Source organism: Acinonyx jubatus, chromosome C1 (assembly GCF_027475565.1).
Source record: "Acinonyx jubatus isolate Ajub_Pintada_27869175 chromosome C1, VMU_Ajub_asm_v1.0, whole genome shotgun sequence".
Taxonomy (NCBI): Eukaryota; Metazoa; Chordata; class Mammalia; order Carnivora; family Felidae; genus Acinonyx; species Acinonyx jubatus.
Genome location: NC_069381.1, coordinates 206,486,520 through 206,510,741, shown reverse-complemented (window position 1 = coordinate 206,510,741; position 24,222 = coordinate 206,486,520). Strand labels below are relative to the sequence as shown.

Here is a 24,222-nt window from a genome sequence, read left to right as displayed (position 1 = left end):
ACTAAGGCGCATTTGGGCAACAAAGCTCATTACTAGATTTCCATAATTAAGTTGTATCAAAAATACAATGAAACTGGACATTTTCAACAAATGCAGTTCCCGCTGTCTCCTCCAAGCACACACACTGGAAACACAGTAATAAGCAAATGTAGGGAAAAGGGAATCCGTTTAGATGCAACACAGCCTGTAAAAATCATCTGAAAGTGAACACAACCCCCTAAGAAAGACGGCAGTGCAGTGCCTGGAAAGCTTTCTAATATCATGAATATTATATGGTTCTCAAGAATACCAGTCATCGGCACAAAGTGTGAAAACAAATTATTTATGGTTCAAGGAAAGGTAAAATAGTCTCAGAAGATTTCTTATGAATAAAAGATGAAATATTGGAACTCATATGGTCTATAAAACAAGTGTCTGCAAAATAGTTTTCCTATAAGTCAAACACAGTATAGCATTTTAAATTAAGAGGGCTAAAAAACTCATATATTCGAAATAAAATAAGGTATTTTCATTGAGCATCAATTTGACAGGAAAAAAAGCCAGAAAAACAAAAACAAAAACAAAACAACAACAAAAAAAACCCCCAAACTTTTATAGGCTGAAGCCACGCTTTAAGCCATAGCACACTTGATTCGGCCACGCATGAATATGCATCTCACCCACCAAGAACCTAGGGGTCATTCTGAATTCTTGCAAATACTGGCCTGCACTTTGGTCCAGATTTTTCTTTTTTAACTTTGCCTTGCACATATATTAATTTGGGGAATATTACGGAAGAATGCATTATTTTAAATCCATTTTAGGGGTGCCTGGGTGGTTCAGTCAGCTAAGCGTTCGACTTCAGTTCAGGTCATGGTCTCACGGTTCATGAGTTCAAGCCCCACATCGGACTCTGTGCTGACAGCTCAGAGCCTGGAGCCTGCTTTCAGGTTCTGTGTCTCCCTCTCTCTTACCTCCCTGCTTGTGTTCTGTCTCTCTCTCTCAAGAATAAATAAAAAACGTTAAAACATTTTTTAAATTAAAAAAATCTATTTTAGTTCTCTGCATTTTCAAGAAAATCGCGGTTTTCTGTGAGTTCCCTTAATGCTGCAGGTAAAAATACCACAATTTGTCCCCTAAGGAAGCTTCTGGTTCACAATTTGGGTTTGCAGACTCTTCTCTGGAGCAGTGTGGGGCACGTGTGCAGCCGGTGTTTGGCCTCTTGGTTTTAAAAAGAGCCTATTCGGGGGGGCGCCTGGGTGGCTCAGTCGGTTGAGTGTCCGACTTTAGCTCAGGTCATGATCTCACGGTCTGTGAGTTCGAGCCCCACGTCGGGCTCTGTGCTGATGGCTCAGAGCCCGGGGCCTGCTTCGGATTCTGTATCTCCCTCTCTCTCTGACCCTCCCCTGTTCATGCTCTGTCTCTGTCTCAAAAATAAATAAACGTTAAAAAAAAAAATTTAAAAAGAGCCTATTTGGGAATTCCTAAGCTGAACCACAGGGAAACTTGGGGTGGCTTCTGTTTCCATTAAAATTAAGATGAACTTCCAACCTGTTGTCAGGCCAAGGGTGTTTTGTTCTGTACCTGCACACATTTCCATGATTTTCTTCAGAGGCCCAAGAGTGTACATTAGTCCGACGAGAATCCCGGCCAGATGCCCAGTGAAAGAAGTCCTGGGAGAGAAGGAGGAGACCCTTTGTGAGTATTTGCTCTGCCGCTGATTAGACACATTCTGTCTTCTCATTAGGCCGGTACATGTCAATTAGTCACAGTCTGCAGGCTTTGCCCCCCCCCTCATGTCCTTTATGCTGAGCAGCATTTAACTCTGTCCAAAGAACGCTTCCCACCTTAAAAAAAAAAGTACAATGAATAATAACCACCACATGTTTAAGATGCAGTTTCCCCTCCTTGACCAAGAGAAGGGGGCTGGCTCCTTCACAGCAGTGGAAGCATTTTGTCAAGACAAACCCATCTGTTTCTTCCAGTTTTTCTCTGTGGCTCTTATCCCAAAACATAAATGAAATCCGTTTTCTCTGAATTACATCTCAAATTATTCAGGCATTGTGAGGCCCCATATCTCCCCGTGTAGCACAGCCGATTGCGGATTTTTATACACCACCGACAAGTGAGGCAAAGAGCAGGAGCAACCCAGCAGAGGAAACGGAGATGTCCACACCCCTTCCCCTAAAGTTGCCTTCATGTGTACCTTTCAGGCCCTTAGCAAAGAGAAAAAAATGTAAACGTCAAGCTTGAAAGATGAGATAGGGCATTAAATTGGTTCCATTCTTTTTTTTTTCTTAATTTTAAATGTTTTATTTATTTTTGAGACAGAGAGAGACAGAGCATGAGCAGGGGAGGGGCAGAGAGAGAGGGAGACACAGAATCTGAAGCAGGCTCCAGGCTGTGAGCTGTCAGCACAGAGCCCCATGCGGGGATCGAACCCACAAACCGCAAGATCACGACCTGAGTTGAAGTCGGACGCCCAACCGACTGAGCCACCCAGGTGCCCCTGGTTCCATTCTTCTTAAAGTACCATCTGAGACTGGCAATCACTATAAGTGACTCAGCAAGCCGCAGCTAAGTCTTTGTTGAATGAGTAAAAGAATAAACAAAGGTCACCTACTGTCTCCCTCCCTCCCCACACCCCCACCCCTGCTCTTGCTCTCAGTGCATCCCACACTCTGCCATCAGCTGTTCTAGAATGGTGGGTTAGCCATGTCACAGCCATCCGGTGAAACTCACTGACTCATCTGCTTCCAGAGCACTCCAGCCCGCAGCCAAGTCATCCCAGCACTCGGCCTCGCTCATCCCTGTCCCCACTCTCATGGCCCACTAAGTCCATCACTGCACCCACCACCAGACCCCCACGTGCTCAAAGGGGACCACAGGTTGAACTGAATGGCAGGCACCCCTTTCGTAAAAATCGTGTCCCTCCTTCCTTCCACTGTCTTCCCTCAGCAATGCTGCTTCTGCCTTTACTATAGCATGTACTCGGCCTACCGGGGAGGGTAAGTGTTAACTACACATTGGCCCAGCTGTCTCTCTCTCTGTCTCTGTCTCTGTCTCTGTCTCTGTCTCTGTCTTTCGTTCTCTCACAAATTCTCTGAGGGCACCAATGATATCTTCTTATTCATCTTTTATGCTACATTAGAAACTAAAAAGAAACAAACAAACAAAGGGTCAAGTGTATGAATATTTCCACAGCTTAGGGAAGTGACCTTCATTCCAGAAAGTTATTAAGGAGCCAGATGTAAACTCCAAGAGCACAGTGATTTCTGTCGTTTCCACATATGTATGACACACCCCAAGGGCCATGCCTGGCACTGGAAGACACTGGGATGTGGGTTGAATGAACGATTCAAGTGTCCCAGGACACCAGGAGGCAAGTTAAACCCATTATATCTTCAACTCAGAATGCACCCCCTGAGCCACGGCGGTGATGGACCTCAGGGGCTGACGTTTACTCCCCTACAGCAGACCTAGACTCAAAGCCAACACACGTTGCCTACCTCAGCAGCAACCAAGAGGGCAAAGGCCCTGGAAAATCACAGGCAAAACAGCCACAAGTCATTTTCACTGTCTTAGAGCTAGCGAGAAGACTTGTTAGGTCCCAGGAAAAGAAGAGACCATGGAAGCCTTCGGAGAAAAGACCAGAGGAAGCCGTCTACAGGCAGGATGGCACTGATGTTTGTTCCAGGAGCTAATTCACTCCCACCGAAAAAGCTCCTGCCACGTTCACACGCACTGTCACAATGCGTGTGTGTCTGCATGCATGCACATACACGTTTGCCCCCCCCACCCCCACAATCATCCCTTCAAGAGAGCTATTATCTTCATCAGATAGATTTACCTACAATATGTGCAATCTGATAATAAAAACATAGGATCAGACGCTCGGGTTCCCATTTTTAGGGGAAGAAGAGCATGAGCTATGCTTTTTCTGAGCTTTTCCAAAAAAAATAAAATTGTGCTTATTTTGTTCTGTTGTTAGGCTACATAAAACCCTTCAAATAGTTCTAGGAATGGCAGAGAAAGTGGTAGTTTGAGGGATACAAAGGAGAGGCCAGAATCAATTTTTTAAAAATAGTAACCTCGATTTCACAGAGAAGAAAATTGCACCAACATTTTTTAACTTTTTAACCCAATCTTCACGGTGAATCATATAGATACAAAATAACACGGGAGAAAATTTCAATTTAGAACTCCAACCTATTAAACAATCAATCCTGAACCTCATTTACAATTTAGAGTACAATGCAGTGAAATGAATTTCTTATCTCTCTAAATGAGTTTGCAGAAGTTTGAATTATAATCTAATTGTCCTCATGTAATTGCGGATAACTGGGGACGGAAAGCTGGCAGACCATATTGCACCATCATCCGACATTCCGCATTTTCGCACAAGTCCCATCTCAAAACCCTAGCTGTCCTTACCATTTAAGCTCTATACGGGTGTTCATCTCTTAAAGTAAGAGATGATGATCATCTCAATCAAAACTGAGGATTTTGCAACATAACACACACAAAAAGGGACATGACACACGGGAAAGGAAACCTAGGCTCATTCTGAGAGGCAGTTAGCCTTCTCCATGCCGTCGGTAACCATCTGACAGACCGCCTCCCTCTCTCTCGAAGGGACACCCGTGTCCTGAGAGAGGAAATGGACCCGTGGGCAGGAAATGGGGCTGGAGACGTGTCTCCTTCCCAGCAGGCAGGGCGCCCAGTCCTAGCACCTGGGCACTTTGTCCCTGCCGCTTGGGGGTGCTGCGGGGCCACAAGGAGGTCCTGGGCTTTGGCAGAAGACAGTTAACAGCTTCAGAAGCAGACCGCGTTATGATCGTAACTATATACATGAAACAGACGTTTTGATGCCTGCGTTGTCCGAGGAAGCCCATGGTCTCATAGCACCTGTCCGCGAAGTATGTGCTCTACTCTGTTCTTAGTCACCCCCACAGGCTGATGCCCTACATGGCAGGCTCCTAGGAACATGGCTTCTTCTGGGCCTGATTAGGTCTTAGGCTGGGACTGAGGATTTGGTGATGGCCTGCCACCTTCCATCCCAATTCAAAGTAATTCTCAGGGACAGGACCACCCTCTTCAACCCAATACCCGTGATGTTACCAGTGCAGTAAACAGCCTGACACTAGCACTCAACAAATTTCTGAAGGAATGGAGCAGTGGAATTAAAACTGCATATAAAATGCCCATTTCTGATATACGTTACAATTGCATTCTGAAAACACAAGTTAGGCACGGTCACCAATTAACAATTGTTTTAATATCACATCTCATCCAGAGAGAAAATGATTAAACACAACACCCTCCCCATCCTGCATACTTAGACAATGTATTACACAAAACACCCTCTCGATTAACAAAACAGCAACACCAAACCTATTATTATATCCCAGAATTGGTCACTGAGAAGCTTTATTTCTTCTGATAGCTCAGTAGTGACTCCCTTTAGAAAGCATAACGGCTATAATCAGACACCGATTGATGGCAAGGTACAGTCACAGGGGCCAGGCGCATTGCTGCCATGTCCAGTCACACAGGTTGTGCACCACGCAAACAGACTACGATGAGAAGAAATATAATTTGTCTGGGGTCTCAGGCGTTTCACAAAGATCCAATAATCAAATTCAGATCATCACGTCTCAACTTCACGGAAAGCACCCATGTAATTTCATTCCAGTTGGGGCCTATATCTTAATCCAGTAGTTCTTAAGCTTGTTCAGGTTCTAAGCCCCTTTCAACGTCTGATGAAAGCCACAAATCCTGTCTGCAGGAAAATTACACACACACAAAATGTCACCTATAATTTTAAGAAGTTCGCGGATGGTTTGAATGCCATCCACGGACCTCCAGTTAAAGACCCTTGCCTGAAGTGAAAATAATTCATCACAAATGGGAGAATTTCAAACACTAGCCCCAAGTCTAAACATTTCGTTTGTACTCAAATCCTAAGACAGGGGCAGCCTTTTGTTTGGATTACTTAGGGTTATTAACACGCCCCGTCTCTTGGCTGGGCTGCTGCTCTGTAGTGGTGTAACCTACTCCTAGATTCAATTTCTTCCCTGCCCAAATCCGACTGTTAGTCATTCTTCCAGCTAAAGCCTGAGAGTAAGAAATTCTGCTACTCTCTGTATGTCCGAAAAGATCTTTCGTTTCAGCCTCCCATCTGTCCAGAGGCACAGGATCAACCACTGCTGCTAAAAAAATCTCAGTCGGACAGTCCTGCATCTGTCTTTTCAGATTTTCTCTTTATTTTGGATACACTGCCATTAATACCACAACCACTCCAGTTGTAGACTTATCGTTTTGTACAACCCTGAAAAATCATTAGCCATTACTGTTTGTCCTGTAGATCTCCAGAGATGCAGCGCTGACACAGAACTGGGGCTCAACTTGTGTTTGTAGGAAAAAAAAAAAAACTAAAAAAACACAAAAAATATTGAAAGGTTAAAAAATCAAATCGCCGTTGGTGCACATCGCTTATAAGGGATAGTGATGGTAACTGTGGACCAAAACTGAGATGAAGGTATTACTGTGCGTTATATGTCAAATGTATTTCAATAAAGCTGGGAAGAAGATGATTGAGGATTTCAGTTATGCAAACTATATGCAGATATTATTAACACCAGTACAGAGGGTTCTTTCCAATCATGCCGGCATAAACTGCTTCTCACTCCTTTGAGAGGCGACTTAGAAGGTTGAGCTAAGTGGTTATGCAAACTGTTCATGCTCCCATGTGCCACTGTTAAGGAATCAAAAGCCTAAGCTATGATTGAAAGCTGTGACAAGCTATAAAGGTCCTCCTCTGCTAAGTGGCAAATTCTTTCCACAGCTGAAGAAGCTGCCATCTCAGGCGTAGCTCGGAAAGCAGAAAATGTATTACTCTAAGACATAATCTCCCGGTGTGTGCAGAGCAAACGACCTCATTAAGGACGTAGCTTGATGGAGACACAGTGTTAGACAAGGCAAGAGGACACGGTAAGGTAAGAGGCGGTCAGCTAGAAGGGGGCTGCTGTAGCACGTGTTCCAGAATTTCCTCCTGTAAAAGCAGTCTGTACCGGGCTGGAACTGCATTCAACAGAAGTTCTTAATTGTTTGGGGCTCTTAATGAACGATCCTAATAAACTGACCTAACAGCCACAAGGTGTGGCAAGAGGTGCTGAGGTTTTTGAACATTCATGCCACTAGGAAAGACCTTGGTAGGACTGCTTCTTCCCAAGATAAACTGTTCTTAAACTGTTTGGATTCTGTCCTGGATGCCTTCTTCAACCACTACGCCAGTACGTGTCTTTGGCAATGGCGATTTGGGAGAGACTTGGTCTATACATTCTTTCTCTTCACCACATTCCCCGGCACCTCCTTCCAGCCACTGTTGGCTGCAGAAGTAAGAACCAGTCCTCTTCCAATATTACATTCCCTCCCAAGGGAGGCACTGAAATACTGGCCACGTAACCACTCTAATATCCATGTGCGTTTATTAAACATGGCACCAACCTCGGGCCTGGGGCTGGGAGCTGACCACTGACATTTACTTGAGTCCTAGACAATCATGATCTGGACAAAAACAAGAGTGCTGAAAAGGGATGAAAAGTCTCTCTTACAAAAGGGCTTCCAAGATAATAGATGATGCCTAGCCATTCCTTGGTTCTTGGTCCCATGGCCCTCAGCCTGGAAGCAAGATAACTTCATGAGCTGATTCAAGAGGGTAGCATTCATTCATTCATCAAATATGTACTGACTATTGCGTAAATAAGACAAACACGGTCGCTGCCTCGCGGAGCTTACAGTCTGGTGGGGGCACACACACTCTCTAACTGCGAACTGTTTCAATGTAAGGAAGCAACTCTACTTTCCCTAGAGTAGTCTGGGATGGCTCCTTAAGTGACATCTAAAGTGACATCCATAGCATTTGGAGCTTGTATGCCCCGAGGGGAGGAAGGAAGCTTCACACAGGGAAAAGCACACAAGTAGGGGCTGTGAGGTTGGGAAGAACCTGGTGTGTTTTAGGTGGCTGGAACACAGTGAGTTAGTGAGTGAGCATGAGGACATCCTACAGCATGAGATGAATTTGGAAAGAGGGGCAAACGCCAGATCTTATAGGCCGTATGTGCTAAGGGGAGGAATTTAGGTTGTCTCCTGAGTACACCGGGAGGCCACAGGAGAATTTTAAATGGGAGAATTTTTCACGATGATCTACTCTGTCCAGTGGGAGAGCAGAATCTACAGAGGCAAGAGCCAGCGTAGAGACCAGTAAGGAGGCTCATGTAGCTCAGATGAAGAATGAGGGCAGCTTGGAAGAGGGTGGTAGCGGCAAAGGTGGGGAGAAGTGAGCGGTATCTATTCTGGCAGCAGAGATGAAAGAACTTGCAGTGGACTCCATGTGGGGGGGGCAGGAAGGGGAGAAATCTAGGCTGCTGCCTTGTGCAACACGACGGACAGTAAAAGCCTTGGGGCGCCTGGGTGGCTCAGTCGGTTAAGCGTCTGACTGTGGCTCAGGTCACGATCTCGCAGTTCATGGGTTCGAGCCCCACGTCAGGCTCTGTGCTGACAGCTCAGAGCCTGGAGCTTCAGATTCTGTGTCGCCCTCTCGCTCTCTGCCTCTCCCTCGCTTGCACTCTGTCTCTCTTAATACTAAACAAACATTTAAAAAAATTAAAAAAAAAAAAAAGGATGGACAGTGGAACCCTTTACTGGGATATGGGAAACTGGGAAGAGGAGAGGGCAGGGTGGGTGGAGTTCAAAGCTCAGTATTGATGTGTTTCGGGACAGATGCCTGCAAGACAACTAAATAGAGGCAACTAGTACAGTATTCAGTAGGAAGCTGGGTACCAAGTTGGAAACTGAGTGTAAGAATAATTCAAAATACTGCTCCAGGATATTTCATGTTATTTGACTTCTAGAATATTTGTATATACTACGACGACAATATATCTTTATGTATATAACATAAGACACATTATAGACACACAAATATACATAGATGTATCTAAAAATAAGATTTAAAGAAGGTAATGTACATTAAAACAGCAACAGATAATGGGGGGGGGAGGAGCAGGGAGTAACATCTTCCTTTCTATTTTCCAAACTTCTTATAATAGTGTTTTAGTAATTGCATTTTTTTTTTCAAATACAAAGGGAACAGAATTTGGCAAGGCCCTCGTTTAAAGAACGGCATATCTCTCACCAGTGTGGTGGATAAATCTAAATGTTTTTGTTGTTGTGAGGGTAAATCGTGAAGAATGTTCTCTCCCATGTGGCACAGGCAAATGTTTTCAGATAGCACTCCAGATGAAAATCTGTAGCTTTGCGGTATTACGAAGTTTCTTTAGAATCTGTCGTTGTTACTCAGATTTTCAAAACGAAATGAAAGGTGTGCCAAATTAACTGAAAGCAACAGGTCGGTTTTATTTTGCACGCGACATAAGCAAACAACGATTCCCCTTCACCCCACACACTTAATTGGGGCACAGACGTTACAGAGCCCGTCTGTGCAATTCTAGAAGTGAGGCCTGTGCTCCTTTGCTCGCCAGACACCTCACAGGACCAGACGTATCCTACAGCTTCCTTTCCCTGGTTTTCCAAATTCACTGTTGAGTAGCTTCCATTTGCCCAAACTCTCTCCCTGTTCTCTGCACCATCCTACATGCACCCCGGCCCCTGGGATCATCTAAGAAAGTGCTTGAGAACAGGGGAAACTGGAGTTCTATCACCTGGGGCTGAATCCTGGCTGTGACACCTTTGGGACCAACGTGCACCCACCTGCACTGGCTCTCCCCACTGGCACTGTCTTAGTTCAGGCCTCTGCCTGGCTCCGTCCCCCTTGCTCTGCTCCAGCCTGGCTCACCATTGTGCAAGCACTCTCTCTAACAAGCCAGCCTTGCCCCAATCCTTAAGCCTCTTGGTAGCTCCCCAGTGTTTCTAGAATAAAACACAAGCTAGCCTTGTTACATCCTTCACGTGGCTCCAGCTGCCTCTTAGCCTTCGCTCTCCACTGCCAGCCCGCAGCTCGACCACACCCAAGCTCGAGCCATTTGCAAAAGCCTTGCTTTCACCCTTCCCGACTTTGTATGCAATATTGCCTTCACCCGGCTAAGCCCTAGCAAAACGCTCCTGGCCAGCACGTTCCTGCAGGACAGGGTAGGGTCTGCGGCTCCTCTGTATTTTCCTGGCACCCAGATCTTTCCTCGTCTGCTGATTTCTCTGCCATCGCCCTGCTGCTTAATCTAGTGGCTCTCAACCCTATCATACCCGACGCCCCCTTAAACTCAAACAGTTTGCAAGGCTCCATCTTCTTGAAATAAAATTTATAAACAATCACAATTACGCACATACTTCTTAAGACACAGACACATACACACACACAATTTCAACTCAACGTTATAATGCTCTGGCTGTAAAATAAAGATTTTTAACAAGCAATGCAACAAAATCATAGGAATTATTTGCATAGGATACTACCAGAAGACACATAAAATGGTCCTTTGCTTGCCCCTATGTATGGAATCTGCATGAAGGTGAGAATAGTATATGCAGGCAGATACAGACGGGCTTTTTGTGACTCAAATACCACGTGCAGGGTTCCATCGGTGACATGATTTTATGTGACGATAAATAACTTTTGACTCCAAAAAAAGCAAAGTACAATTTTCCCTTAAGTTACATTTACAATTTTCCTGGAAAAGTCATTGTATATTAAATCCATGCCAAAAAAAAAAAAAAAAAAAAAGCAAACACACACACACACACACACACACAAAACTTGGTGTTTATATGAAAAGCACAACTAGGTTTTAGGCTCGGATAATCATAAACAGCTTATTCACCTACATAAATGTCCTTTCGACAGATTTGGGGATGGGAGAGTTATGCAGGATCATTCTGGTTGGAGGGCACTGCCCTGCATGGTGCAGGGCGATTAGTACCTCTGGCCCCTGCATACCCAATGCCAGCAGCACCGCTAATCATTATAATAACAAAAAACAACCCTGCCAATCTCCAAAGTCCTTCCTGGGGACCTAAGCCACCTATTCCAGTGGAAAACCACTGGCTTAGTGCACAGCAAATGCTTATTAAATGTTTGTGGAATTGATAACCTTTAATCATTAGGCCTCAAAAATCTTTCTTTTCAAAGTACTTCCCATGTGACTATACTATGCACAAATTCCAAGGATTCCAAGTAAATCTACAACATATTGAACTGATACGCAAGCAAACTTCCCACCACGACTGAAATGCACATGGGGAGTAAGAATATTTGAAAGAGGCCATGATCACTTCCACATTGCACTGTGGCAGAATAAATGCAACTTGGCACGTGAAAAATGCTTTGCCATCTGCTATTACTATAGACAGAAATATTTCTGGATACCACATGAATGATTATTTGCACATCACCTCCACAAGTAAATATAAAATGAAAGAGAAGTTGGATTGTTTATAGCCTGATTGTAACATGTGCTACTGTTATGAAGCAAATGGATGTTCCTGTGAGCTCAGCCTTATGGAGGGGTTTTCAGAAGCAGTGTGATTCCTAGAAATCCCGTGGTAGGGGGGCAGCTCTCTGAGGTTGTAGGAAGAGACCAGCATCAGTGACCCCGATTAATAGGAGTCATCACAGGGATACACAAGGAAAAAGAGTGGCAGGGTGGGGTGCCTGGGAGGCTCAGTCAGCTGAGCATCCGACTCTCGATTCTGGCACAGGTCATGATCTTCGTGGGTTCAAGCCCCGCACTGGGATTCATGCTGACAGTACGGGGCCTGCTTGGAATTCTCTGTCTCTCTCTCTCAAAATAAATAAATAAATAAATAAATAAACTTAAAAAAAAAAAGTTACAGCTGTGTGGACTCCACCCCCAGAAATTCTTCAAAATTTCCTTAGAGTGGGATGCTGACATCATTTTGTTTGGTTTTTTTTTTTTTTTTTTTTGGTTTTGTTAATTCCCTAGGTGATTTTAATGGTTGAGGTCCACTGATCTCAAGCCAAAGTTCAAATTCTAATGGTGAGATTACACCTACATCGTAGGCCAATAAGAAAAACATTTTGAGACTAGGCAAGCCTCTTTACCCTACAAATTACCCCATAGAAGTGACATCTGTTTCCCTTCTTGGTAAGTGGGCCTTAATATATTCTACTATAATGCTGCAAGAGAGTAAGTATAACTTTGAAAATTCATGCAAGGAAACATGTGAGCTCACTTCAAAAGATTTACAAGTTCTTTGAACTTATAAAAACCTGGTAATTCAGCTAGTGTGCCCACATATCCAAGAAAGTGATATACACATGGCCGAAGGTAACCAACAGGAAAGAGTTAAGGTGATCCCCAAATCCCTAGATCCAACAGAAAGACCGGGAAACAAAACTGGATCACAAAGTTAGCCTCTAGTTTCAGAAAAATTAAATTCCACTTGTGGTTAAATCTGGTCTAAATCGAAATTCTGACTAATGAATGCCCCACCTACTACATGACTCAGAGATCTGGGTGTGCCATTGATATCACAGACTGCTTCTGTAGCAGCTTTGTTGGTATGCCTGGAAGGCAGAGTTTATGCTAAACATGAGCACAGAACCACGGGCAACACAGTTCTGAAAATGCCTATTAGAGGAGAATCTGTTTAAGCAAAGCAACCTGCTAGGCTGAGCATCTGTGGAAGCCACGAGACCCACAAGAACTCATCTCAGGGCACTGTCAGTGTCAAAGAAATGGTCCCACCTCCAATGGAGGCCCAAGGTGGGGAAATATTCCCTCATCTCCCTTCCTCGCAGCTGTACACAGGCATAGGACCTATACTTGGCCAGTGAGATAGATCTCATCTTGAGAATCTTACGATGAGAGTCTAGGGTAGCAATGTTCCAGTTCCATCCAGTTCTCTCAGGTGTTTCCAGCGCAGTGCTTCAGTATTCTCAACAATTCTACAAGATATCGGACAGCCTTCTGATCAGTCCTTTTGTGGTTAAGCTTGCCAGAGTTGATTAATGTTTTCAACCAAGAATTCCAATTGGGGGGTTCCAGGTGTATATATGGAATCTGAGGCGATAAGTGGCTCTATTTTCTCCAGAATAGCCACTAGCCCTAGGATGATGGAAGGTTGGAGCTTTTGGTCAACTCTGCCACCAGGTAGGTGAGCTTCTGCATGTGGAGAATGAAGGTGTGGTGGACAGATTCCAAGATGGGCCCTGATGATACCTGATTGCTGGTCTTCACCCCTTTTACAATCCTTTCTTCCTGCGCATGGGTGGGACCTGCGACTTCCTTCCAAACAATATAGCGTGCCACTTCCACGATTGCGTTACATAAGATCGTAACTTCTGCCTTACAAGCAGAAGAGTCTTTTTTGTGCACTTTGATGAAGGAAGCTGCCATACTGTGAGCTAACCTGTGGAGAGAATCCAGTGGCGAGGGACTGAGGATGCCCCTGGCTGACAGGCGACAGCAAAGCCCTTGGTCCAACAACCCACAAGGAACTGTGTTCTTTGATGAACCACATGGCTTGGAAGCAGATCCTTCCAGGTCAAGCCTTCAGATGAGATCTTAGTGCTGGCTGACACCTTTGCTGCAGTCTTGTGAGAAATCCTGAAGCCAGAGACCCAGATAAGCCATGCCCAGCCTCCTGCTGCACAAACACCATGAAATAACAGATACGTGCTCTTTTAAGCCACCGCACTTGATACTGTTTATTACATAGCAATAAATAACTAACACAGAAGCCAACACAGGAAAAGAAACAGAGCCAGGAGATGGAGACAAAATCCTAATACACCCTGTCCAAACCTCCAAATCCTACCACATCTGATGCCTCTGAAGCCCTGGCCTGCACCACCGGAAATTCTAATCATGTAAGCCAACAGAGGTCCTTTTCTTTGATCAAGTTAGTTTCAGCTGGGCTTCTTTAAAATGTAACCAGAAGAATCTCAACAACAAAAGTGTCCGAGGATGACAGAAGCGAGGTAGAACCAGCAGATCTCAAAGTCTGAAGGGGAGTTCTGCCAGACGCTCTTTCAGTTCCGGCATAAGCTAAGACTCCAGGTGGGATAGGGGACTTGATGATTCTAACGAAAGAGTCAAAAACGTGTCACGTACACTGAAGAATTATTAACCCAGATGGTCGAGTCACCAAAACAATTCTCAGAACCTCCGCCCTGGTATCAGATACAGGTCCATTCCTCATGTGTGGAAGATAATAAAAGTAATCTTGCAAGACTTAAAAGAGAAAAAATACATATAAAAGTATTCCATATAATGCCTGCCATATTGTAGGTGCGAAGCAAAAGGTGAGGAAAAAATTCAAACATCTCATTTTTTTAACTGAGGAACACTATTTACCACCTCCACGAAAGAGCTCTGTGAAATTCACGGAGACTTTACTCAGTAAGTGTTAGCACAGACTTCCAGGGGGTTGCAGGACTCAGGCGGCACTGGAAGACTTTGGGAAGCTCTGACTAGCTTCAGTGATTCTTCTTGTGCCCACAGAAGACAACTCAGGGGCCCTGAAGTGGTGGCAGCTCTCCCAAGGAGCCGGACACTGATTTCAGGACTTTCCCTGTGGTATCTCTCGTTTTCGCAGACAGCCCATAAGACCTGTACTATTATTGGTCCCATTTTACAGATGAGGACTTGAGATTCAGAGAGAAGTAAAACCAAGGGCCAAGCTTACAAGAGCGAGGAGAAAGCACGAGCGGCGCTCAATAAATGTGTATTGAAAGGAAGACTCAGGAATGTATCCATCCCAAGGATCCCCACCTCCCTGATGGACACACTTTCTGCTTGTCTTGGCCTCAGACTCGGCACATCTGAGGAAGTTTGACTAGGAAGTATAACCTGCAATGAGGAGCCTGAGACTCCAACAGAAGCATGAGTAGGAACCATGTCATTGTTCATGTGACACAAGTCTAACAATACCATGGGTCACTTCTGAGCCACAAAGCACTTGCGAAAAAATCAAATAATCTACTCTGATTTCTAACTTACAATCCTCAACGGGGTTTTTTTTTTTTTCTTTCAAAAAACCAGTGCGTGCCTTCTTCAAATCTACTAAAAGCTTTATTGCACCAGGTGATTTCAATCTCGTTTACTGTTTTCTAAGCTCTTTCGCTGCCCATTCCCCCATCCAATCTTCTTTCCACCATGGGTTCTGAGCTGGACCGTAAGAAAATTCTATTGAAATTAACAGGCAAAAATCTATGAAATCCAGATTGAATGGGGACCTTGAGCCATCATTAAAGACGAAGTCCTGTGAAGATCTTGGAACACTATGGAACGCACGCGGAACACCTTCCTCATCAGTTAGGCCGTCGGCTTCGCCCGCACGGGGAACGACGGTGCTGATGAAGCTTTCCAGACTGAATACGCAGAATGAGTCAGTCGGCAGCACTTGAAATACCATTACAAACAATGTGTGTCAAACGGTGTATAATCAGCACGCTCAAGATGCTTGATAGCAATCACTGGCAGTGTACTCAGAGACACTGGGGTGGAATTTATAAATTTTAAATGAACTTTTGCCATTTCTTACATCAAATCTTCAAAATGACTGCTACAATGCAAAAAAGCTTCAAACTTCCTGTTCCAAGCCAGGGATATTCACCATCCCCACCCGTGTCTACCACCCAACTGTGACTCTCGGTTCTCCGTGGCCATGACTCAGTCAGTTCCCACTCCCTGCAAATACACCTTAAATCTTTTGCCACGACCTGAGAAGCTCAGATCAGAGATGTGATAACTTCCAGAACATGAATAATACCGCTGTGACTAGTATGAAATACCTGACTGAGGAAAACAAAACAGTCATAACGATGATGATGAAGAACATTTTTCTGCCTTCAGAAAAAGCCACGGTTCTCGATCGGCAAGAGGAAGCGTGGCCCTCAGGACTGGACATTCCATCCAGCCTTTTTACACAAACGAGGTTTGCTCTGTCACACCTTTAAAAAAACAAACGAACCAGGGACAGGAAGATCAGGGGAAAAATGAGTTCTGAGTAATGAGTCTGTGAGAAATGTGGCTAAGAGTCATAATAATCTATGACCCTTACTTTTTCACACAATTAGACTCTTGAAGGGGGGGATTTTTCCTAAGCGAACTATCTTCTGCATCCTAGGACTCTAGCCTCACTTCTCATTCAGCAGCTTGCAGGAGGGAAGAAAAGGGAAGGAGGCCACTGTGAGTCACCATCAAGTTAGATAAAGCAGACAAGGCTTGCTTTCAGAAACCTAGTTCACCATAAGTACAGAGGTAGTATCTACGCCGAAATGACTTTAAGGGATTCTCCAAAGCAAAATGCAACAAAACAAAACAAAACAAAACAAAACACCAAAAAACATTAGTAACAGCAGATTTCCATCAACACTGCACTACACTGGTTATTAGTAAAAAGATGGATCGGATAGTGTTCATTTTTAATTCATAGACTCTACTTGTATATTCAGTACAAAAAGAGCACTGCAAGTTTACAAAGTCATTTTTCTGCCGCCCGCGTAAGTACTGAATTATTTAAAGCTCATTTGAAACACACACACACACACCTGACAGTTTTTAAAATACTGTTTGACAACAGCATTTTCAACATCTATAAAAATATGTGCTAGAAAAGCAGATTCTGTGCACAGTGTCTTTCGTTAGCAAGTCCTAAGGTATTTTTTACCCACCAGTGTGTCACATCTCACAAAATCATTTGAGAGAAACAGGGGGGAAAGGTGACCCTCTGCTCAGAGTTCAAATCACTTGATTATATATATATATATATATATATATATATATATATACATATATATGTATACGTATATATACGTATATACGTATATGTGTATATATATACGTATATATATACGTGTATATATATATATATATATATATATATATATGTATATCACCTGGTGAACCTATATCACCCTCAAAGTAAAATTAACTGGTTCATCAAAATCTGCACAATGTCAGTTCCACTGGGAAATCTTCCCTCCAATGACAAAATCGGAATTCCTGGATAAAGTGACACTAGCAATGAGCGTTCTCTCCAAAAGACTTCACCAAATACAACTGTGATGAGTTTGCATGCCATCAGTTGGAATCCCTCAGAGAAACTCAGAGACTTGGAAAAAAAATGTTTCTGAAATATTGTCTGGATCATGAAATCTCCATGTTTTCTTTTAGAAAGAACACTTGGTTTTACTAATATCAGTCCACAACTTTAATGAAAACACACACGGTAATCTCTTAAAACAGAAAAAGATATTCCCCCTGAAACATACATCCTTCCAGAAGCTGATCTAGTTCCTCCCACCACCGCTTCCATTTCCTTTTTCGTATCTGCTCTCAGGCAGTCTTTCTAATTCTCTTAGTTTCTAATTCTCAGGCTTGCCCACTTGATTTGTCTCTTTCAAAGAAAAGACACTTCAGTGACCAATTCTGTCATATTTTTCCTTTTTGGGTTTTTTTTTTTCCTATTTTTTTAATGTTCATTTATTTTTGAGAGAGAGAGACAGAGTGCAAGCAGGGAAGGGGCAGAGAGAGGAGGAGAAAGAGAATCCAAAGCAGGCTTCAGGTTCTGAGCTATAAGCACTGAGCCTGACGTGGGGCTTGAACTCATGAATCATGAGATAATGACCTGAACTGAAGTCAGTCACTTAACTGACTGAGCCACCCAGGCGCCCCATTCCTTTTTGCTTTATTAAATTTTGCTTTCATCATTATCTTCCTCTAATCTTTCATTTGTTCCATTCATAGCTTCTTAAATTGAGGGCTTATGTTATTTACTTTGTAATCTTTCTTGCTATATTATTTAAAACACTTCAGACTTTGCCATAGCCTGCAGGTTTGATGTGGGGTATTCTTACTGTCTATTTATAAAGTTTCTTTTTAAATTTCCTCTTAAATCAGGGAGTTACTTAAATATTTCCAATTGATTATGATTATTGGGATTGTATATTCCTTTGGGTCATATTTAGCTTTTTAAGTCTTTATTAATATTGTGTCATCAGAGAACATGACCTAGAAATCTCCTTTTCTTTTTTTTTTTAGTAATAATCTTTTTTTTCATTTTTAAAATATATTGTCAAATTGGTTTCCATACAACACCCAGTCAGTGTTCATCCCAACAGGTATCCTCCTCAATGCCCATCATCCACTTTCCTCCTCTCCTCCACCCCCCCCCCCATCAACCCTCAGTTTGTTCTCAGTATTCAAGAGTTTCTTATGGTTTGCCTCCCTCCCTCTCTGTAACTTTTTTCCCCCTTCCCTTCCCCCATGGCCTTCTGCTAACTTTCTCAAGATCTACATATGCGTGAAAACATATGGTATCTGTCTTTCTCTGACTGACTTATTTCACTCAGCATAATCCCTCCAGTTTCATCCACATTGCTGCAAATGGCCACATTTCATTCTTTCTCACCGCCAAGTAGTATTCCATCGTATATATAAACCACATCGTCTTTATCCACTTGTCAGTTTATGGCACATTTAGGCTCTTTCCATAATTTGACTATTATTGAAAGTGCTGCTGGTGCGCCTGGGTGGCGCAGTCGGTTAAGCGTCCGACTTCAGCCAGGTCACGATCTCGCGGTCCGGGAGTTCGAGCCCCGCATCAGGCTCTGGGCTGATGGCTCAGAGCCTGGAGCCTGTTTCCGATTCTGTGTCTCCCTCTCTCTCTGCTCCTCCCCCGTTCATGCTCTGTCTCTCTCTGTCCCAAAAATAAATAAACGTTGAAAAAAAAAAAAGAAAGTGCTGCTATAAACATTGGGGTACACGTAACCCCTATGCATCAGCACTCCTGTATCCCTCGGGTAGATTCCTAGCAGTGATACTGCTGGGTCATAGGGTAGATCTATTTTTAATTTTTTGAGAACCTCCACACTGTTTTCCAGAGTGGCTGCGTCAGTTTGCATTCCCCCCAGCAGTGCAAAAGGGTTCCCGTTTCTCCACATCCTCGCCAGCATCTACAGTCTCCTGCTTTGTTCATTTTAGCCACTGAAGGTGGCCTTGTAGCCTCGTGTACAACCCTCTCTACCGTATGCAGGCACCTGTGGTCCCGTGTGGGATGAGGCGGGGCGCTTCACCCATTCTCGCCTGGGTGTTGAGATGCCTTTTCAGTCTTCTGAAGCCTCAGTTTTCCCTTTTCCTGTTTGAGTCCCTGACTTTGCTTTCCAGCTCTGTACTCAAAGATTCTGAATCTGACTTTTCTTTACTGCTCACTCGATACTTCTGGACTTGGGTCAATAACTCGGCTATTTACACTTTGCCTTTTATCTTTAATTGGGCCAGCCACCCCCTACTCTGACTTTACTCCACAAACACACATTTATCGAGTAACTGTGATGTGCCAGGCACTGTCTCAGACACCGAGGACAGACTGATGATATCCCTGCCCTCTGGGCCTTTAAAGGAGACAAGCAAGTTAAGATTGATGACAGTATGAAGATACTCGTGAAAATATGCTACTATATATTTATATTTTACCAACACATTTTTTCTACTGTAAGTAATGCACGTTCACTGTAGAGAATTTGGCAAAAAAAAAAAAAAAAAAGAGAGAGAGATAAAGGAGAAAATGATAAACAACTCCATAACCTTGAGTTAACCATTAATACTATTTTTGGATTTTTTCCTAGTCCTTTTTGTGACTCTTCTTTCGGGAAAAAATTGAAATCACATTATATATAATATGTTACATTCTACTTTCTACCCTCATCTTAAGATTTTCAAATTTAATGGTCATATTTCCAATATTTAACTCCATTAAAATAACTTCTGAACATACCATTTTAATGGCTATATAATATTCTATTGCATCATGATTTATTACATCATTTACTCTATTGGACACTTAAGTGGTTCCCAATTTTGCAGTACTTCATGACAACAAGTACACTTCTGTTGATCTTTTTCTGTATTTCTGGTTATTTATAATTTGGGCAGGTTCCTAGAAAAACAGTTACTTAATTAAAGGGTATAAACTTTTTACAGCTCTTGATACAGATCATCGAATTACTTTTCAGAAAGTTTATACCAATACGCAGTCCCACTGGAAGTTTATGTATACTCCGATTCACCAAATCCTTGACAACAGTGATAATTTTTTAATCTCATTAATTTAATGAGTAAAATAGCTTATTATTTTTAATTTCCCTTTATTTGGTTAATGATGAATGTTCATATTACACATTTATTAGCCACCAATTGATTTTTTTTCTGTCAACTGTCTATTGATGGACTTTTTTCGATTTGCCTATATTTTTCCTTTTTTTTTTTAAATTTTTAACATTTACTTATTATTGAGAGACATAGCGTGAACAGGGGAGGGGCAGAGAGAGAGGGAGACACGGAATCTGAAGCAGGCTCCAGGCTCTGAGGTGTCAGCACAGAGCCCGATGTGGGGCTCGAACCCACAAGCCATGAGATCATGACCTGAGCCGAAGTCGGACACTTAACCGACTGAACCACCCAGGCGCCCGGCCTGTATTTTTCTTATAGTTAGTATTACTTACCACAAAAAATTGACCCTGTTTTTTTCCTAATTTCTGTCTTGTGTGCTTTCTACTTTGACACATGACATATTTGGATCTGGGGAAAAAAATTATTGCCTTGGCTTCATTTGAGATTACTACATTCATTGCTTTTATCCTTAGAAATTTCCTCCCAACTCAAGAACTGAAAAACTTCCTTCGCATACCCTTAGACATGTTTTACATGTTTTTAAAATATTCTAAACAAAACCTATAAGAAATCTGTTTTCACATATACTGAGGTAAAGCTCTAACTTTAGCTTCTCCCAAGTAGTTAAAAAATTCTTCAAGCACCATTTGCAAAATAACCCTATTTTCTCAACTGATTTCTGATTGTGTCTTTATTATGTTTGTGGCCTATTTGGTTCTTCAAAGATGTAGAAAAAAAAAGTATATTTTGGAATCGAGGAACTATGGTGATATAAATAACAGAGGAGACATATACTGCTAGAAATAAAACTTATTTATTTGACCTGTGTGTTATAAATGACTACAAAATTAAAATGCTCTCTTCTTGAATTCGGAGGGGAACAATGTCCATTTAAGGAGAGATAAATTAGAATCAAATTATTTTATCTCTCATAGAAGCTAATGAGAAGCCAACTTTAAAATGGAAGGAGTCTGCAGCCTGTTCTCAGCTGGTTATCACAGAATAATTGATGCACTAAATGACTTCAATTCATAGCACGGACTGTCTTCATCTTGCATAATTTCATCCAAACCTGAATGTAAATGGAAAAGTCCTCTTGCCTATTTAACTCCCATGACTTGTAACTAAAAACCACTTAAGACTGCAGAAGAGGAAGGAAGAAATTAGCAAATATAAAGAACTTTCAATCTGAAAACATTCCTTTCTATACTGAAAGGGTAAGAATTAAGTAAATACATCAGAACTCTCCAGAGATGTGATTTATCATCTTATTAGTTGAGAGTGAATATTTAATTGTATAACACTTATCTCCAATAGTGACTCCTGAAAAAAATTCCAAACAGGTCAAAGTGAATTCTAAATACTCCAAAGGGAAATAAAAGTGCTTCACAGAGTTCATTATTTTTTTTAATGAAAAAAATATTAGTAAAAAGAAAATCAAGTTGAAAGAATTGCTACATTAGGTAATTAACTTTTCAGAATAAAAAACACCCTTTTGCTATAAGGCACATTACACAATTTAGTTAAGATGCACTTATTCCTATCACCTTTTAACACAGGATATAGAACTTTTCCACTTTTTAAAAAATTCCTTTTTACAATACCCCCCAGTCCCCATTACCTGAGACATACCATGAACCCGTGTCTTACGCCTGTCACCAAGTCACCAGCACGGATCATTAACGAGCCTAGTTAGTTAAGCACAGATTAGGTAGATGCCACCATCCACACACTCACAATTATATCACAGCATGGTGGCCAATTAGTTGCAACCTGGGTAGTAAGCCTTATTCCAGACAACTCCATGTTCAACCGGAAAACCAGCTGCTTCCTTATTTCTACCTACCGCTCTTCTCTGTTATTCTGAGCCAGCCAATTGGGTAGAGCAGGCCCTAGACAAGGTCTGACTAATTTACAGACAGCAGGCACCTTCCATGCTGGTGCGCTCTGGTTGGGATGGAAATTTCTCACATCCCCCTCTGTGTATGACGTATACATTTTAAAATAGAAAGGCTGTCCAATTACGGAAAACAATATGGGTCATACACCTAATCAAAACTTACTCAAATCACGTTAGTGCCTAACTGAACACTGTTTCTGAATCACACAAGGGCAAATGAAAGGAAGGTAATGCTTATACACACAGACATATAGGAATAGTAATTTATAACTCTTCATTAAAAATAAAATAAAATAGATACCGTATGTTTTCACTCATATGTGGATCCTGAGAAACTCAACAGAAGACCAGGGGGGAGGGGAAGAGGGGGAAAAAAAGTCACAGAGAGGGAAGGAGGCAAACCATAAGAGACTCTTAAATACTGAGAACGAACTGAGGGTTGATGGGGGGGTGGGGGAGAGGGGAAAGTGGGTGATGGGCATTGAGGAGGGCACCTGTGGGGATGAGCACTGGGTGTTGTATGGAAACCAATCTGACAATAAATTACATATAAAAAAAGTGAAATAAATAGCACAATACATTGTATAAAGCGAAAGCACGGCAATTTTAGAATGTTTTCATATGTAGGAGGGCGTTCATTGGTGCTGTCATTGCTGCAGTAGCTAACACTTCCTGAGGGCTTATTCTGTGCCAAGCAGTGAGCTAAGCATGCGACATAAATTACTTTAGGTTTTTTTCTGTGAATGCATGCATGCCAATTTCCTCGTTTATCTTTGTGTCTAGTGTAGCTCATGGCATGGTTGTAGATACTCAATAAGTATTTGCTGAAAGGTGCAACTAGAAGGAACATGCACGTAGAATGTTAAACTTCTGAGCCCTTTCTCTTGATCTCAAGTGATGTATCATCTTCATGAAAATTATGGCTGAGTTGATTCATTTGGGAAACTACTGTAACATAAATCTCTATCATGGGGTATATTCTAAACTAAAGGGGATTATGAATGATGCTGTGATAATGAAGAAAAATTCTGAATCGCAATCCTAAAGTGTTTCCTATTATATATATCTATGCGGGACACAGATGTAAAATAAATGCTGGATTATTTAAAAGAAAACAACAATAACAACGACAAAAAACCCCCCAAAAACAAAAACACCTGTCACAGCCAAGAGGAGCTGCTATGGACTGAATTTTTCCCCACCCAAATTCATACGTTTGAAGCCCTAACTCTCAGTGTGAATATTTGGAGATGAAGCGTTTGGGAGATAACTGGTTTAGAGGAGTTCATGTCAGTTTGTGCTGACATTAGTGCCCTTAGAAGAAGAGACACCAGAGATTAAGCTTGAGTCCCTCCCTTGTCCTCCCCACCATGTTACAACACAGTGAAAAGGCAGCCATCCGCAAGCCAGGAAGAGATTCGGCACCAGAAACCGGCCATGCTAGCATCTTGATCTTGGACATCTAGCCTCTAGAACTGTAGGAAAATAAACTTCTGTTGTTTAAGTGACACAGTCCATGGCATTTTGTTATGGCAGCTCACGCTAGCCTATACAGGTACTAAGCAGATATGAAGACTAAATATTATGTGGTATCCTGGAAGAGATTCTGGAACAACAACAACAACAACAAAAGGACAATAGGAAAAAACTAGGAAAATCCGAATAAAGTATGGACTTGAGTTAATAATCTGTCAATACTGGCTCATTAATTATAAGAAATGTACATACTAATTTTAAGATGTCGAAATTAGGTGAAAATGGGTGTGGATTATAGGGGAACTTTTTGTATAGCTTCACAATTTTTCTGCAAATCTAAAGACATTCTAAAAAATAAAATTTATTTAAAATACTTAAGTAAATAAAACCCATGTCTTCAATCTTTCCCCCCAAGCAATCCATCATATTATTTATTTTTGTTCTTAGCTACAGTTAAAGTGTATCTTTATCCATTAATATTCAGAAAGAAAGAAATCCCCCATAAACAGTATCTTAGTCATTATTTATAGAACATAAAATTGTACTATGTTCTTCAGGTCTCTTAGTATATATAATCTAATAAGAACCACGTGGTATTTAATATCACACAGCTTCTTGAAAATATGTAAAGCAAACAAATTACACGCAACAAAACACAACTTACTGAAAAGGAAATGACAAGTTGTCCTATTTCACTAATTAAAAAATTGC

At 42.1% G+C, this 24,222-nt stretch overlaps 1 protein-coding gene across 10 annotated transcripts in view; it reads right to left on the bottom strand.

Annotated features, from left to right (window-relative positions):
• The window catches only part of RHBDD1 (rhomboid domain containing 1), a 133,042-nt gene that overhangs the window by 65,051 nt on the left and 43,769 nt on the right, over positions 1-24,222 (bottom strand). For all 10 annotated transcript variants that reach the window (XR_008295588.1, XR_008295589.1, XM_027049002.2 and 7 more), the window contains one exon: positions 1,564-1,652. Coding sequence is in view for 8 of the 10 variants with exons in the window: in XM_027049002.2 (XP_026904803.1) it covers positions 1,564-1,652 (89 nt within the window). In the remaining 2 variants the exon portion in view is untranslated. The remainder of the gene's footprint in view (positions 1-1,563; positions 1,653-24,222) is intronic.